Source organism: Chamaea fasciata, unplaced genomic scaffold, assembly GCF_029207755.1.
Source record: "Chamaea fasciata isolate MVZ Bird 193981 ecotype frontalis unplaced genomic scaffold, bChaFas1.0.hap1 SCAF_12, whole genome shotgun sequence".
NCBI classification, from domain to species: domain Eukaryota; kingdom Metazoa; phylum Chordata; class Aves; order Passeriformes; family Sylviidae; genus Chamaea; species Chamaea fasciata.
The window spans coordinates 10,361,535-10,377,966 of NW_027094097.1; the positions used below are offsets into that span (position 1 = coordinate 10,361,535).

The window sequence follows — 16,432 nt, forward strand, 5'->3', positions numbered from 1 at the left end:
TTTCCCTGTGTGAGGAGCACAGCAGAGACCAGCTCCTCTATGCAGCAACTGCCTGTACAAGAACACCAGTGGAAAACAAAGGGGCACCATGGCTCCCACTGGGAGCAGAGTCACAGAAACCACACAGGTGTGTCAAACACAGACACCTGGCTGGCATGAAGAGCACCAACACAGCTAAATGCCTGCTGAGAACATTTTGAACACCACAATACAGGAGCCTCTCAGCTCACTGGCGTAAGCAGCATCGGCATCAAACAAAATGCAAGCAACATTTTATTTATCAGAGCTGTACAAGTATTCAAAGGTAACATATAAAAAGTATGGATAGTAAAGTTACTTGTCACAAAGACTGGTGAGACCCAGGCGGGTGGTGTGGTAGCCATAGCACAAGCTGCCTCCACTCAGGAGAACATCCAGCAGCCATTGCCTGACTGGTTATGTGTGGAAAAGCATCACCTGGAGCAGTGACATGGAACAACCCACAGCCAGTCCCTGGGAGCAGGCCACCTTCCCACCCACAGGGGCCATCCCTGCACCTTCACTTGCAGGGGATCACTTTATTTCCACTCACTGCAATTGGAATCAGCAGCTTCCGGTACTCCAGAGGGAGGAAACGCTCTATCAGCACATTCAGCGGCATCTTGTCTGTCACCAGCCCTTGCCTTTGTCCAAAAAGAGAGCAGAGGAGAGACCAGAGTTGTTAGTGAAATGTGTTTCCATTCGATAGCAGAGTAAAGTTTTCTTGCACTGATGTTTTTGCATTTAAGAGCAGAAAAGCTCTGGCTGCTTGTGACAAACAGCTCCAGACTCGTGTTTGCAGGCAGCATCTCAGCTCCTGTGCATGGTGCAATGCCAGGACTGCCCACACAGCAGAGCAGACCTAGAGGGTTCCTGCAGAGCCACTTCCTACAGAGCTTCCCACTGTTTACCATGGGGATATTCATCTATATTGATCAGGACCAAAGTAGAAGCTCATTGCTTTTTAAATTCACAATCCACCTACCACGGGATAAATTCTACCCTTTGAAGACGTGCACAGAATGATGTGACAGAAGGAAATAGCTCAGTACCCAGATTTTTTTACAGTTACAACTCAGAGGTGGTTGGCATTTGCCAACTGTGTGGGCCATGGAGTTTTCCAGTACACCATTTAGCTGACTGGCCTGAAAACATCAGCATCTCCCAGTTTTGTAGAAAGGAAGAAAGTGCAACATTTATTCACACTTTCCGTATGGAAGGAACAGAAATGCTGTTCTTATGCATGAGCCAGCAACAATTCCTGATCATGAGGCAGTAAAAAGCCACAAAGACATCTAGAACAAGGTGAAACAACAAGTACATGGAATCTCAAACCAAGACAACTAACACATCATGCCTCCTGGCCTGTTCATACCAACCTCAGCACACATCTGTCAGGAAGGAAAATGAAATCTCTGGATCAGGACAGCAACAGATTATTCTTTTTAAGCAGCAGCACCAGCTCACCTACAGAAGTCCATGTAAAGCCAGTGTCATCAGCTGTGCCCTGTACAATCCCCCAGGTGACTTTAAAAACTCTTCCAGTGGAGATTAAGATCCACAACCCAGAGTAATGACTTCAGATGAAAAGTGGTGGATTGCTTGAGGCCTCTCAGAGTTTTAGAGAGGACTTCCAAGCCACAAATAAATCCCTTGTGTTTTGGTCACTGAATAAAGTAAATTCAGGCAGGAGATGGGGCAGCTGTGACTGTCCAGAGGACAGAACATCAGTGAGGCAGCTCTGAGAACAGCTCTTCCAGGCTACTGTCCAGGAATGTTGCTGTTAGGAGAGGCTAGCCCTGCCCACCTGGGCTGGGGGCTCTTTCTCCTGCCCTGGAGAGGAACTGGCAGTTTGGATCCCAACTATCAGCTTGTGCAGCGGCAGGAAGAGGTGCATTTTGTTTGGAAGAGCAAGGCACCAAAACAGATAATGGGACATGTGAAAATGCTCACAGTGTCAGTTGCAGGTGATTTCAGCAAAGAGATCACTCAAGGATGGCAAACAGTGCAGCCCAGCCTCACTCTTAGCATTTCTCTACTTCATCTACACATTCCACAGACATTACAGCTTCACCTTTTCACAAAACCCTCTCCTTTTGAATCCTCAGATGACTCCTTGCACTCACAACCCCTCACTATGTCCTCCTTCCCCTCCACCATCACCGAGTGGTGCAACCCAAGCCCAGGGATGCCTCCTGGGACAGAAGTGGCCCCACAGAGAGTAAATCCCAGAGACCACACTTACTATGCAAACACTCCTGGTGCACATTCTGCCAACAACCAGGTGTTACTGGGTTATCAAAGCACCACCAAACACTACTGCAGATCAGTAACAACCCTTCCATTACCTTCTCATGAGGACTTCCAGGTCAGCTGCCTCCACTGTCTTCCTCCGTGCATGGTGGGTGTAAGCTTCCAGGTCATCGCTCAGCTGCTTGAAGTATCTCTCAGAGCTGAGGGGGAAATCAAATCAGACTGTGGAGTGTGTCAACACCAGCTACCCACCCACTTCTGCAGGGCAAGCTGCACTGGAGCTGCTCGTTGTGCAGGTCACAGCCTGCCAGGGAAAGCTGGGGGAGAAGTAACTCTCCAGCCCATGAACAAAGCTTGGCTTCTCAGCCCAGGCTCCCTGGAACTTCACTGCTGATACAGCTGTGAAACAGCTGCACATCAGACAACCAGAACCTTTCCCAAACTTCCCATACATGCAGAAACAGTGGTTGACATTAGTGACAGAAAAATCAGCACTGAGGGTCAGATATTGGCTGCTGCAGTGAAGTATTCAAATAATACACAGATTTTACTGATAAAGGTAACAAGGTCTAAGGATTCAAACAGCTGAGAAACCTGGATTCTAATGAAACACTCCACATCCTCACTGTGCCCAGCACAATGACCATTGTCCAGAGCCATCCTGCCCACAGAAATTAATGACAAGACTCTCCTGCAAGACTGTACTGATCAGATACCCACACGTCAGCCCAAAGCCCTTTGCACATTTCTGACCATTTTTATCAGGCCTCCTAAGACTCTTTCCAGCTGACGAGAGAGGGCAGTCAGCTTGTCAGCAGCACTCCCAACAGGTTTATTACTTCAGGACAGAAAAGAAAGAAAAAAACCTCAACACTAAAAATACTGGAAATAGCAGTTTGTTGCTACATACCATTTTTCAACGACTTTGAATGCATCCTTGGACACCGGCATTTTAGCAAAATGTCTGAATATCTCCTTTATCAAACTCCTTGGTACTTGAGGCTCATGTGGTTTCCTCTGGGGTGTTCTTAATCTCTTTGGAACAGTCTTAGGATGTAGCAGCCGCAGGGGAGACCTTTGAGGGAAATTGAAAATTCACACATTGAATGAACAAGGGAGAGGCAGAGAACACCAAGTGGAATTCAAAGAAACCCTAAGCTGAACTGGAAGGGACAAGAACTACCTTGAGCTCTTCATTCTTTCTCCCTCCCAATTGTTCAAAACTCTCATGCCCACACAGGACAGTTTGCAAACAGTTCATATGGCATCATGGCCTAAAGGAAATCAGAATTGTCTTCCATTCTAAAATAGGAAAAATTGTAATATGGAAGAATTAAGTGAAATCTATGGATTCACTCAGTACGTAATTGGAACACAACAGAAAAAAACTAGAACCTCAGGCTAATACATGCAAAAACCCCAGAGAAGTTGTGTGGATCACTTTACTCTCTCCAGTTCACCCATATGTGGGCACAGAATTTTGTCTTCTTGTTTACTGCTTTAACAGACAAAGCTCTAAAGTCATGGGCTAAAAAATTCTTCCTGTTCCATAGGATGCACTGTTAGTGGTTCTGATGAAACATATGGATTTACCAAATTTCTAATCAAGAGAGTGCAAGTATTAACTAATTTGGAGCAACACAGAGGACAGGTTCACTTTCTGCCTCTAGGATAGCTTCGTTTTAGTCAGCACATGGGACCTGCACACAGCTTTAGGCTTCTGCAGTCCATACAAATATGTCATTCCATGTCATCAGTGTCTTGCCATCCGTAATTCCCCCTCTTCTCCAAGGGTCTCTGCATCCCATACTGGAGTCTATGGCTCCAGAGTGGCTTACCAATTGAAAAACTCCTAGGAAAAGTTTTTGCCTTCAGCACAAGAAAATATTACAAGAACGTACATTGGAAAGCTTTAGGGCATGAGTGCTGCTCTAGAAGAGCACTGACATCCACTCAATTCACTCTTCACTCAGCTGCTACACAAGTGAAAGAACCAAAGACTTCAGCACTGCTCATGCCCAGTGGCAGCTGCCAGAGCAGCTGGTAAAGCTGAGCTCTGCTCTGCCCACAGCCCCACTTCTGCCAGGCCACTGCTGGACATGGCTTAGGCTTACCTGGGAGCAGCAGGTTTGGCAACATGTGGCATTGACAGCAGAAGGTTGTTGGCTGGAGCGCGGACAAATGTAGGAGTCTTCATGGAAACCTCTGGGAAAAAAGTACTTGAGAAACTGAAGTCTCTTTCCAGAACTCCTGGAGCAGGCAGTGCTGCCACAGCAGACAGAAACCCAGCCAGCTCCTCACATGCCTGGTCCTGGTCACACTGCCTGTGCTCTGGCTGTGTCCTCACAGCACCCTGAGCCAGCACAGCTGCTGGCTGCTGCAATGTCACCACCCACAGCTCCTGCCACACAGGCTGGTGGCTCCCCTTGGGCCCCTGTGCTGGCCCAGCTGGCTGCCAGGCTGCAGGGACACACACTCAGGACCAGGCTGCAGTGGCTGATGGCTGGGTTAGGTTGCCACAAAGCTGCAGCCTTTTTAACCAGAGAGAACTTCAATCTACAAGCTACCTCTGTCATGTCGCTATGCCACTGGCAAATTCTCCTGAACAAAGGGACAAGCTGAGCTACAAAATCACATTACAAGGGCCAGACTACAAACTTCTCCCTGTTTGCAGATTTTCATAACTCCCTTCAGGCAAGGCTCCTGTTATCAGCAGCTCACCTGCTCTCTGCTATGAACCCAGAGCAGTTTCCTCCAAGTCTAATCTGCATTGTCTTTAACTTCACTCTTGAACTTCTTCATTTCTTAACCAGTGAGAGCAGGAAAGAAAACAATGTTAACAGAAATGCTGAGCAGCTTTCTTACCTTGACTTGCAGAGTGTTCAGCTTCATCCTCAGCAGGCTCTTCCACTGAACTATCCAAATCTAGCACGATAGCCTGGTCCTGCAGTTCATCTCCTTGTTCATCAGTTTCATCTAATGGAGCCATCTCAGGTTTATCGAATGAGGAAAAGGCATGAGAGTGCCTGCCCAGACTTTCAGCTCCAATGCCTCTGGTAATCTCATGCCCTAGATTTCCAAAACAGGGGAAAAAAAAAAGGCACTAAAACAAATACTTTTGCCTGATTGTGGAACTTCCACTAGTAAATTTTAATCAAAGGTACCTGCTGTAACTAGACATTTCTAAACACTACTGCCAGTACAATCTTGATTTCCCTTTAACTAAAATGCAGTCTTCCAGCTTAAAATGACAAAACTGGTTTGATATTTCCCCAGTAATTAGCCCAGATTCCAAAAAACAAAGGAAGTTAAGTCTCTCTCAGCACTGATACCAGTCATGCAGCATGAGAGCACTGTGGCACTACAGAGAGCTGTCAGCATTAGAGGTGTCCTCACCAGCTCCGGGAGAGCCGCGGGCTCCAACGCCGCCTTCTGCCAGTTCCTCTCCTGCTGAAGGAGCCACTTCTGCTTCACCTCTGCTGTCCTGTGCTGCAGTCAGCTGCAATTCTGCTTTTTCAGCCAGTTTCTTCTCCAAAGGTTCAGAATATCCAGCACTTGCACCATGTTCTGCAGCTAAAATAAGAAATTCCATCATACATCTTACCTACAAAAAAACCCCAACCAACCACCAGGACACAGTTTAACCACCACTGGAATTTATCAGTGATAAATAAACTCAGCTATAAGCTGTCAATAAGAAAAGCAGATGCAGTTCCCTTTACAGCTGAGAAATGACCAACTTTTCCTGCGTTTTCTCCACAGCCACTTAATTAGGGGCACATCAGATCCCAGTGAAGGAATTTTACTCACAGTAAGCAGAGCTCCTCCAGATCTGCCATCTCTATGGCAATTTTCAATTTTGGTGATTGTGTAACAGACCAATTTCTTTTCCTTTAAATCTAACAATACCTGGAGTTTGTGCTCAGATTCTCCTCCTCATTTCCTCTGTTTTTCTGAATAAACAATTTTGTAAGAGATATATTCCATTATAGAGAGAAGAGAGCCTGGAGTGGTTTTAACCATCTGGGACAAGCCTCTGGCAGGCAGGATGAGAAATATACAGACACATGACTTATTTGTGTTTATAAGCTTGAGCCTGACTACTTAAGCATTCCTTTTCCCTTCATACTACATATATAATCCACATATCTGTTACTATGTAGCTCAGTTAAGCAGAAACCCACACAGGTAACTACTTGGAGAAAATTGGGCCCTCTCATAATGCTGCCAGTCACTGAAGGGTTTGGAAATTTTGTCTGTGTCCAGAACCAAAAGCTGTCGAACTGCACTTTTACCATTTTCTCCAGGGACGGGGAAGGGCACAAGGAAATCTGGCCAAAGGTGGTGCAAGAATCAGTTATAGCAGTTTCAGTAAGCAGAATATTGGGCTGCCTACATCAACACAGTGCCTAAAGTGAAGTGAAATAATAACTAGCTTAGATTAGCCAGGTGTAGTCCTTGCCAAGAGAACTCTTCATCTTTCCTATGAGAAGCTGAGCAGTACTACAGACCTGCCAAAACATCTGAACCCTTACTCCACTTCCAGTCACAGCCCACTTTTAGAGAGCTTGTCTGGCAATGTCCAAGTGTCTCTGGTATGACTTGAACTAAATTATTTCCAGCATCTACTGTACAATTAAGTCTTATTTTACCCTGCAAGTCACCTGAGAAGTTCTTTTTAAATCAGATTATACTCTATTCCCTTTCTACAATGAAAGAACTTCTTACCCTCTCGGAAAATCTTTTCCTGTTCCACTCCATTCACTGTATTAATCATCTCTTCTTCTGTATCACTTATTTCTAGGTCTTCAATTACATGGGATACAAATTCTCTCAAAGACATGCAGGAAACATTTAGAATGACTAGGGATCCCAAATATTTACTTGAACTTGTGGAGGGCAGAGAGGAGCTCCATCTATAAACAGCTAGAACAGATCATTTATGTGTATCCTGGTAGCTTTTTGAATTTTCTTTTAGCTTTCCTGGTTAATAAAAAACCAATCAAGGAGGGAGAGGAAGACACACAAGAAACACTTGTGTGTACTTCAAGCAGTTTAGGGAGTTTGCACTGAGTCTTAGGAACGAGTTGGGAAAATCCTTGTACCTGTTTTTCAGTTGCCACTGAGGAGCAATACCAACAGCAGCCTCCTGTGGTAGAGCAGAACTATGTCACCATTAACTTCTGACATTAATGCCTTACTAACTCCAGCATCTTAAAGATCTGCTCACTCCTCCTTCGTCTTCCTCTCATTTGATCCAGTCCCGTTCCACATCCTCTACACTTTGCATTATCCATCTCTTTGTCCTAAAAATGCCTGCCATTGGAGCTCCTCTGAGTAACAAACCTTCTTCTGTTGATTCCTTCCCTTGTCCATTCAAAACAACTTTTGCCTGGTCCTAACAGTATGAGGAAAACGGGTTCCCATTTACACAACCAGGATAAGACCGGGGAAATGAACGCCAAGGAGAAGTACCAGGGAAAAACTAGCAAGCAATAGAAATTGCAAAGCATTGGTACAGAGTGAGCAGGGAGGTGACTGCTTCTGTCTAAAGATTTTTAAGGCCCTGGAGACAATGGAGAGGTTGGCTGTGACAAATAAGTGACCATACCAGAGTGAAGGTCTGGACTAGGAACTTTCAGAGATTCCTTCCAAGTCTGTCCACATGTCCTACATATTATCTCCTTACTTTTTGTGACCAGTTTAGAGTGCCCACTTCTGGGTCCCACTACAAAGGAGAGACGGACACAGTGGATAGGCCAGCAAAGGCCCACCAGGACAGTTAAGGGACTGAAGCATCTCTCCTAGAAGGAAAGGCTGAGAGAGCTGGGACTGTTCAGCCTAGAGAAGGCTTGGGGCAGATCTTACCAATATATACAAGAGTCTGAAGGTAGGATGCAAGGCAGACAGAGCCAGACTCTTTCTAGTGATGCCCAGTGCCAGGAGAAAAGACAACTGGCACACACTGGAGCATGGGAGGCTCCATCTGAACATAAGGAAGAGAGTTTGCAGTCATTACCCTTGGAGACTCATAAGAGTCACTTAGACATGGTCCTGGACAACCTGCTTTGTGTGGCCCTGCCAGAGCAGAGGGGTTGGAGAAAATAACCCTGAGGTCTCTTTCTACCTTAACCACTCTGTGAGTTCAGATAGTACCTGCTAAGCCTAAGCCTTAACCCATAGTACTCACCGTAAGCCGCCTCTTCTTCAGAAAAAGTGATCTGTGCCATTGGGTTACTCTGCTGGGAATGATCTTGCTTTACTTCTTGCTGTTTTGCAGGGGTTTCTGGAGATACGTGAGTCATTCTGTCAACACGCTCATGATCAAGGCTTGAGCTCTTGGAGTATCTTTGGGTCCTTCCCTCATTTGTGCTCACACCAGATACCAGGCCCTCCAGCCTTGCTTCCTCTTGATCTGCATCAGAAATCAGGCTCCTCTGGGCTGAAGTTTTCGAATCTGACAGCTGGGCTTCAAGAACAGAAACTTTATTTTGGCTCTGTTCATCCAGCTGGGGCGGAACAAAGAGCTCTGTGCTATTCATCATCATTTCTGCATCACTTGTCAGGATGCTTGTTCGAATCCCAGATGCAGATTGTGAGTCCACAAGATAGTTCTGTCCTGTTGAGAAAATTTCAAAATAAATTTTATGTGAAAAACTGTTCAAGATCATAGGAACATACTTTACTACCAGGACTTGTGTAAGTCACGATTTAAGTCAAACAAACTTTACTCCTTCTCAATAGATCTGAACAGATCCTGATTCAACACTAAAACTGTATGACCCCACTTCTGTACCCACAACTCTCCCTACCAAACCAACAGACCTTAGTACCCACAGATGTAGATGATCCCAAACAATTCCTGTGGTTTAAATAACCAAACTGGGCAAAGCACATGTTTAAGAGCATAGAATCAAAGGAACTGCCAAAGCAGAACCTCATTCTAATCTTGCTTCCCGAATCCCACTCTATTTCTGTGAACGTGTAAGTAAATTTTAAAAACCTGAAATACAGACCATGCTTCAGTAAACGCTTCCAGAAGCCCCTTTAACATAAGGCCCTGCCTCTCAGAAGAGAAATAACAACACAAAAGAAACCTTTGTTCGTCAGCATGTTCTGTTCCACTCTGCCCTCAAAGGCTTGCATGTCAACAGCCTTGCGGGTTTTTGGCCTCCGGAGCAAACCCCTCTTCTCAACAGTGTCTGGGGCCAGCAGGGAACCCACAGACATTTGGAGGGATCTGTAACAAGAGGGAGGAAATTGTCAAAATCACACACTCCACTTCCACCCTCAGAATACAGACATGATGGCACTAACAGCAAGACACTGTGCACAACTAGGAGAAATTCCCCCTTAAAGATGGCATGTCAGTCTTTAAGTGAACTGTTTATTTTCGTACCATCACCCAACATCAGGATGTGTATCACAGAGATCAGGAAGCAGACTGCTTTACAGCCTCCCTGAGACACTGCAACACTACAGCTGACAACAGGGTCATAAATTTAAAATACCTTAAGTAACAGAATTAAAAAAAAAAAGGAAAACAAATGTTTGGTAGTAAAGACATACTCTAGATGACAATGGGGTGGTAGGAGGACCTCCCAACAAATTTAAGAATCTACTTGGTATCAATACTCTCAGCAAAGTACAGCTACCAACACACCCTGAGTGTTTTAAGATGAGAGCTTATAGCAACACCTAATGCATGGGAAAAAATGTTTCTCACTATAGTTGTTTTGCACCCTGAAGACTGACCACACTCAATGACCTCCTGCCCCTCTCTCCAGGCAACCCAATTAAAAAGGGGGGTTCAGAGGTTTCAAAGACAGAGGTACAGAATGCAGCCCCAAAAAGCATCCTGTGCGGCACCCCAGGCAAGTGCTGCAGTGGGAAAGGTGAAATAATGTGCTGACTGGGGCCAGAGTCGTTTGCAAAGTACACAGGTAACACTGGAAAGTAAGTTCTTTGACTCACTAAAAAGCTTTAAAAGTCCAGAAAATACTGCACAGATGCAACTGATGTGATAAAATTTTTAACAGGCAGGGATAATATTCTAGGGTATATTGTGTACTGATTTACTGCTGGAAGCATGAGAACATAAGGAAAATGGAACGATCCTAGCAAGTAAAAAGAGAAGCAATTGTAGCAATACAAGTTAGACCAACCCAGTGCAGAGCCACAGTTTCTGAAAATCAGAAGGTGTGTGGTGCAACACCTTCAGATTCCATCAGCAGAGGGGCAGATGCCTGTGTTATTGCTAACACTAACACAGGTCTTTAACATGAACCCAGCTATCTGCACTGCTCTTCACCCCTTCAGGTGTGATCATACCTGGGACAGCCACAAGGTAAGACAATTTAGGTTAAACTCACCGAGTCATAATTGTGCTGTCCAATGACGACTGAGCTAGAAAAAGTTGAAGGCACATTAGTTGAGAAATGACCCTTTACACAACAGGCTACAGGAACATCCCAATGGATCTTCCTCTTTTCACAGCCAGTCATGCTACAATCCTCAAGCATCATACTTTGGTGCAAAAAGAATTAGGGGTCATTTTAATATTTCTTGTCTGCATTTCAGAATTGCATAGGAAATCTAATAAGCAATTTCTGAAAAGGTAAGAAAATTGTTATTTCAGTGAAAATTTAACACGGCATATACCCTCAGATTTAATAATTTCACCACATTGATGATAAGATGTTAGGCCTTGGTCACAACCACCTTTTAGCAACCCAACCCAAACACATCTGGAGCTTTAGAAACACAGATAACTATTCCACGGACTCTTGATGAAACTGGGACTCAAACTTGTTCTGCTCACAAAGAACTTTATAATTATTTTTATAATTGCAATGGAAAGTATGCAGCTGCTTGTATTTTAAAATTTCTAGAACTGAGAAGAAGACAGGGATTGCTTCCTCTGGAGACACTTCAAAACTCAAAAAGCACCAAGCTGCAAAAGTAGTCAAGAAACTATATATAGTCATGGCAGAGCCCAGAACTTGGCTTAAAAAGGTTTATTTAAAATTTGATAGGATGGGGGTTTTTACTTTCTCCCCTTATTATCCCCTTAGCATAAGATATTGCAATCTGGATTCCAAACCTACAACTGCCCAGCCAGGCAGCCCCTGACAACTGAGCCGAGCAGGTGAGAACCAGCTGACAGCAAATGCAGCACTGAGCAAGGTAATCCATCACTGCAGCTTTACCTTGGTACTGGGGAAGTCGTCTCTCTGCTGCTCTCTCAAATTCAGAAATACTGACTTTCCTTCTCTTCTTTTTCATGTGGAACACAGTGATAGATGTGTCTTCAGGAGCAACATCTGGCAGCTGCAATTCTCCCCTACCAAAACAAACCCAGCTGGAGAGGCATTTCTGACAATCCCACCTGACAAGATGCAATTCTGATCACTGAAACACAAGTAGAGAAGTCCTGCTCCCCAGTCCCACCACAGGAACTGCAGCTATACCTGGCAGTGTAATAAAAGTGTAGATTATAATAAACACCTACTTACATGCTGGAAACCCTCTTAGATGTGACTTCTGAATGAGCTTGTTGTGTGTCTTCATGGTTAGACACCTGAGGTGCCAGCGGTGAAACTTGGGGTTCTGCCAACAAACCAAAACATTTCCTTTCCACAACTCAATACAGCCAGAGCACCAAAATGCAGCAGGGTGTCACATCTACACTACAGGCTGGAAATAATATTTACAAACAGGCTAAAATAAACACCTAGTGAAAACTGTTTGGGTTCTACTCCTGGGAAGGCTGGCAGTGACAAAGCCAGTGGTGACAGATGGCAGCACGGGGGTTCCCTGCATGGCAGAAGGTGCCTCCATAACTCACAGCTGATCCTAAAGCCAAAGGCAGCACCAGGCCTATGTGCTCAGTCACCAGGGTAAGAAGACCAAGTGAAGAGGTTTTTGAAGAGGATCTTCAAAGCTCTGATTTCACCAGTGCAAGGCCTGGTCTCTCAGACAGCTGTATCCTGCATTGAGGTGCCCTGCAGTGACTCCTCTGTTACATAAATCAGTCATACAACAACCTGACTTCTGTTTCGTGTAACAGGGAAAGGATAATGGGCTTCCAAGGGGCACCCCCTGTTTTCTCAACTATACAAAAACATTGTCTTTCTGTTCTCAAGTCTCCTGAAAAAAAAGACACTTACGGTTCTGCATGACTCTCCTGAGCATGACCCGTGGTGTGCCATTTCTGAGATCAGGGAACACTGCCAGTCTCTGCATCGCCAAGGTGCTTCTGACAGACTTACTCCTATTCTCTACACTCAATCCAGTCTAGAGGGAAATCAAGAGACAAGAAATTCAAAGCTGGTATTTTCATTACTAAAGACCCCAACACCAAAAGCATCCACCACCCATGTTCTAATAACAAGGTAAGCAAGCTGGTAAGAAACTTTTTCCAAATTCCCAAGAAAAACTGCGCGTGTTAGCTTTCTGACAATGGTGGCACTTCCCCTGTGGACGGGAGACAATTCAGCTCGGGGTATCATCCGGGTGGGTTCCAGCATAAAACCCTCTTGTGGACGAAATTCTGAGTGGCCTCAGAGCACAGCCGCGACCTAAACCCGCAGAGCTGCGGGCTACTCGGCGAGCACCAAAGGCAGAGGTTCCGGCCCATGTTGCATGATTAGAGACGAACAAGGGTGAGGGGGCGGCCTCGTCTCTGTCTCAAATCGAGAGCGACCGGGGAGGCAGCGCCGGGCCAGTACCACGGGATGGTCGACCCCAACAGCGACTTTCCTTTCCTCCCTTCCCTCCTTTCCTCCCTTCCCTCCCACCCGCCCTCCCAGACCCCTCGGGGCACCTGGGCCGCCGCCCGCGCGTTGTGGCGGCCGCTGCGCCTGAGGCCGGGCCTGGCCCGGGACCGCCCGTCTGCCATAGCGGGCCCGGTAACGGCCGAACGCCTCCCGCCTCCCGCCTCCCGCCTCCTCTCGCGAGACGTGCGCGCGCGCGCCGGGAGGGGCCGCGGCGCAGTGTGGGGCGGGTAGTTCCGCCGGCGGCGCGGTGCATTGTGGTCCGCGTAGTTCCGGGGCGGCGGCGGCGGCGGCGGCGAGAGGCCGCGCGGGCCTTGTGGGAGCTGTAGTTCGGCGGGGCCGCTCGCCCCGCTCGCCGCGGGTGTCCCCCCGCCCCGCGAGGCCATGCCGGGCTTCACCTGCTGCGTACCGGGCTGCTACAACAACTCGCACCGCGACAAGGCGCTGCACTTCTACACCTTCCCCAAGGACGAGGAGCTGCGGCGCCTCTGGCTCAAGAACGTCTCCCGGGCGGGCGTCAGCGGCTGCTTCAGCACCTTCCAGCCCACCACGGGCCACCGCGTCTGCAGCGAGCACTTCCAGGGCGGCCGCAAGTCCTACCTGGTGCGGGTCCCCACCATCTTCCCGCTGCGCGGCGTCAACGAGCGCAAGGCTCAGCGGGCCCGGCGCCCCCGCCCCGCCGCCGCCGCCGCCGCCGCCGCCCCGCAGGGCCCCGCGGCCGCCGCCGAGGCCCCTGCAGGGGGCGCGGCCGAGGACGTGAAGCCCATCGACCTGACGGTGCAGGTGGAGCTCGGGGCCGCCGCCACCATCGGGCCCAGCCCCGTGCGGCTGCCGGTGCCGGTACCGGCGGCGGCGGGGGAGGAGAGCCCGGTGGAGGGCGGCCCCCCCGATCACTCGTACTCGCTGTCGTCGGGCACCACGTCGGAGGAGCTGCTGAGGAAGCTGAACGAGCAGCGCGACATCATCGCGCTGCTGGAGGTGAAGATGAAGGAGATGAAGGGCAGCATCCGTCGCCTGCGCCTGGCTGAGGCCCAGCTCCGCGAGGAGATCCGCGAGAAGGACCGGCTGCTCCACGCTGCCAGCGCCGGCACCCGCAAGCGCCATGGCCTCTGAGGGCTGCCGAGGCCCGGCCCGGCGCGGGGCTCTCCATCCCGGAGCCTCCGCCGCCCTCGGCGCGGTGCCGGGCAGAGCAGAGACGGGATGGACCGCGGCCCCTCCGTGCCTGGCTCAGCCCACGCCACAGCAGCCGCCAGCCGGGCGAGGCCTCGCCATCGGATTGCCCTGCCTGGACTGGATCAGCTCGGTGCCCAGCGCCGTTATCGCCCCGACGTTATCTCCGGTGTCACCCCTCACCGGGCCCATCAAACCCGCTGTGTGCGGTGTCAGAACGCGCTGCTCCTAGCGTGGATGGGACCCGAGTCGTCACTAAGTGGACGCAGGGTATCAGTTTTCAGCAAATAAACTCGCTGTGTGTCAAGTGAGGTAACAGCAACACTACCCTGGAGAAGGCGTGTCCGACTGCCGTGGGCACTGTACCCATTATAGGAATGGTCGGTGATGTCGCGTTCAGCCTCGCTCAGTGGAGGAAAGCTTTAGAAACCCTCTCAGGGTGATGTGTTTCTTCAGTAAATTACTGATGCCATAAAAGACTGCTGTTCCTAGCGTGACAGAACCCCCAGATTAAAGAGTGTTCTTGTACCGTGTAGTTTCTGCTTTCTCTGCAGCGTGTGTGTGTTGGTTACAGATGTCTCGGTGCTCTCGACACCAGTAAGGATTACAGTCTGGTACAGAGAACACGGTGGCGTTTAACGGCTGTAGTTTATCTCATTGGCTTAAGACTCCATCTAATGAAGTGGAGGCTTTGTAACACATCGGAATTTTAATCCTTGGCTTTTGTTCAGAGAACCAGGATGAAACAGAAGTGACTTTACCTGCAGCGGTTGCAAACCTTTTCTGTCTAATCCTAAACTAGTTGGCATGACTAATAATCTGTACATTAGGCAAGACCATACTAAAACCTGCTTGTGTGTTCTAAACCAAGATTTAAGAGTATTGTAACAAATCTATGTGGAATGGTTGTGTAGTTTCAGTTTCTAGCCAGCATCAGTCCCTTCACTTTCTGCAACAGGAAACCAAATCAGCGTTGGCTAGAAAGAGGGTGGAGTGAGGGTAGCAAAAACACAGGTTTGGCTTGGTTATGCCCTTCCAGCCTGGCTGGTGGAACAGATTCCTCAGCAGTTTGGAGGAGGAGGAAGAGGGGAGTGTCTGGTGCCCCAGCACGGCCCTGTGGCAATGGGCAGTGATGATGGATGTTGAGAACAAAAGGCACTTCACCACAGTGTGCCCATATTCACCTTTGAGGGAAGAATTCCCAAGTGTTCCCTGGGTCTGTGAGATCCTTCTGGAACCAGAGTGCATTTCACTCAGTAGATTGGGATGTCACTTTTACTAAATTTTGTAGAGGAATTTTCTAAGTGTAAAAAGTATCTTTAGTTTGAAATTATGTAATCTTTGTAACACTGGCTAATGTAGCTTTACAACCATCAGCTTCAACACTGTATACAACCGAACAAAAGGGCACCCTGGGGTTTTGTAGCCGGAGGTTTCTCTGTAGATCCTGAAGCCAGTTCAGCTCCAGGTTGTCACAGCCTGCTATGTGATGCATGGGTCATTTTTTATTAACGTGTGTGCCAAGTTGGATGGTCATCTGTAAGGATACTACATGTCTATCCATGTACTAAGTACTTCCCGTTACTTCAGTTTAATTTATTCTCCAATCTGATATGTAGCTCTCCAGCTCTGTGCTATCCTGATTTTTCTGCGAGTCGAGTTAGCAGCAGTTTATTCGTTTGGTTGGTTTGGCTTGTTGTTTTGGGTTTGTTTTTGGGTTTTTTTGTAGGACAAGCAGATACCTGCTCCACCGTGGGATCTGACATATGTGATTGGTCCAGCAGCTCTAGATGCTCCCATCAAGACAGAAGGCAGCACAACATCCCTCCTTGCAAACGAGGCTGGTTGTGCATCTGAGCTGGTTGAGAATGTGCCTGTCATGACAGTCATGGTACTTTTTCTACCATTGGGATGCACTTCAGGATGTTCAGCCATTTGGCCTTGCTGGACTGGTTACCTGCTGGACTGTTTGACTTCTCCAGGTTACACTGAGGTGCTAACATGCTTAATTTTAATAAAGTATATTTTGTTTTCTTACGCTTCCTGTCTCCTTGTGGTTTATATATCTCTTTCTGAAAGGTTTGTGGCTGTAGCTTTGTCTTCTCTTTTGTGACATATTTTTATTTGTCGTGAGCTCCACAGCTGGAACAGCAGGAATATCTTTACATTCATGCAGGGTGAGGAAGAGAAGTCTGAGGTCAGTAGGTCAGTTCAGT

At 47.8% G+C, this 16,432-nt stretch overlaps 2 protein-coding genes across 4 annotated transcripts; one reads left to right on the forward strand and one right to left on the reverse strand.

Annotated features, from left to right (window-relative positions):
- Nucleotides 1–260: 260 nt before the first annotated feature.
- Nucleotides 261–13,541, reverse strand: CENPT (centromere protein T). 3 transcript variants are annotated; one of them, XM_066194565.1, is made up of 13 exons: nucleotides 13,456–13,541; nucleotides 12,441–12,567; nucleotides 11,787–11,880; nucleotides 11,481–11,614; nucleotides 10,644–10,677; nucleotides 9,369–9,511; nucleotides 8,462–8,890; nucleotides 5,668–5,844; nucleotides 5,137–5,340; nucleotides 4,386–4,476; nucleotides 3,182–3,346; nucleotides 2,367–2,471; nucleotides 261–662 (listed from the first exon to the last, which is right to left on the reverse strand). In XM_066194565.1, the coding sequence occupies exons 2-13, from the start codon at nucleotides 12,514–12,516 to the stop codon at nucleotides 539–541; spliced, it is 1,776 nt and encodes a 591-aa protein (XP_066050662.1). In that variant the 5' UTR covers nucleotides 12,517–12,567; nucleotides 13,456–13,541; the 3' UTR covers nucleotides 261–538. The 3 variants fall into 3 exon arrangements, with proteins under 3 accessions (XP_066050662.1, XP_066050663.1, XP_066050661.1); XM_066194566.1 differs by having other exon boundaries at nucleotides 13,445–13,532; XM_066194564.1 differs by lacking the exon at nucleotides 13,456–13,541 and adding an exon at nucleotides 13,097–13,432.
- Nucleotides 13,348–16,253, forward strand: THAP11 (THAP domain containing 11). The gene has a single exon (XM_066194567.1). It carries the CDS (start codon nucleotides 13,431–13,433, stop codon nucleotides 14,157–14,159), a length of 729 nt encoding a protein of 242 aa, XP_066050664.1. The 5' UTR covers nucleotides 13,348–13,430; the 3' UTR covers nucleotides 14,160–16,253.
- Nucleotides 16,254–16,432: the final 179 nt, after the last annotated feature.

What these genes read in the sequence shown, in the direction of transcription:
- THAP11 (XM_066194567.1), top strand. Translation starts at nt 13,431, where the DNA reads ATGCCGGGCTTCACCTGCTGCGTACCGGGCTGCTACAACAACTCGCAC.
- CENPT (XM_066194564.1), bottom strand. Translation starts at nt 13,432, where the DNA reads ATGGCCTCGCGGGGCGGGGGGACACCCGCGGCGAGCGGGGCGAGCGGC. An exon ending in CAGGAGAGTCATGCAGAACC is followed by an intron (nt 11,881 to 12,440) that starts GTAAGTGTCTTT and finishes GTTTGTTGGCAG; the next exon opens with AACCCCAAGTTTCACCGCTG. An exon ending in CCGCGGCTCTCCCGGAGCTG is followed by an intron (nt 5,341 to 5,667) that starts GTGAGGACACCT and finishes TTGGAAATCTAG; the next exon opens with GGCATGAGATTACCAGAGGC.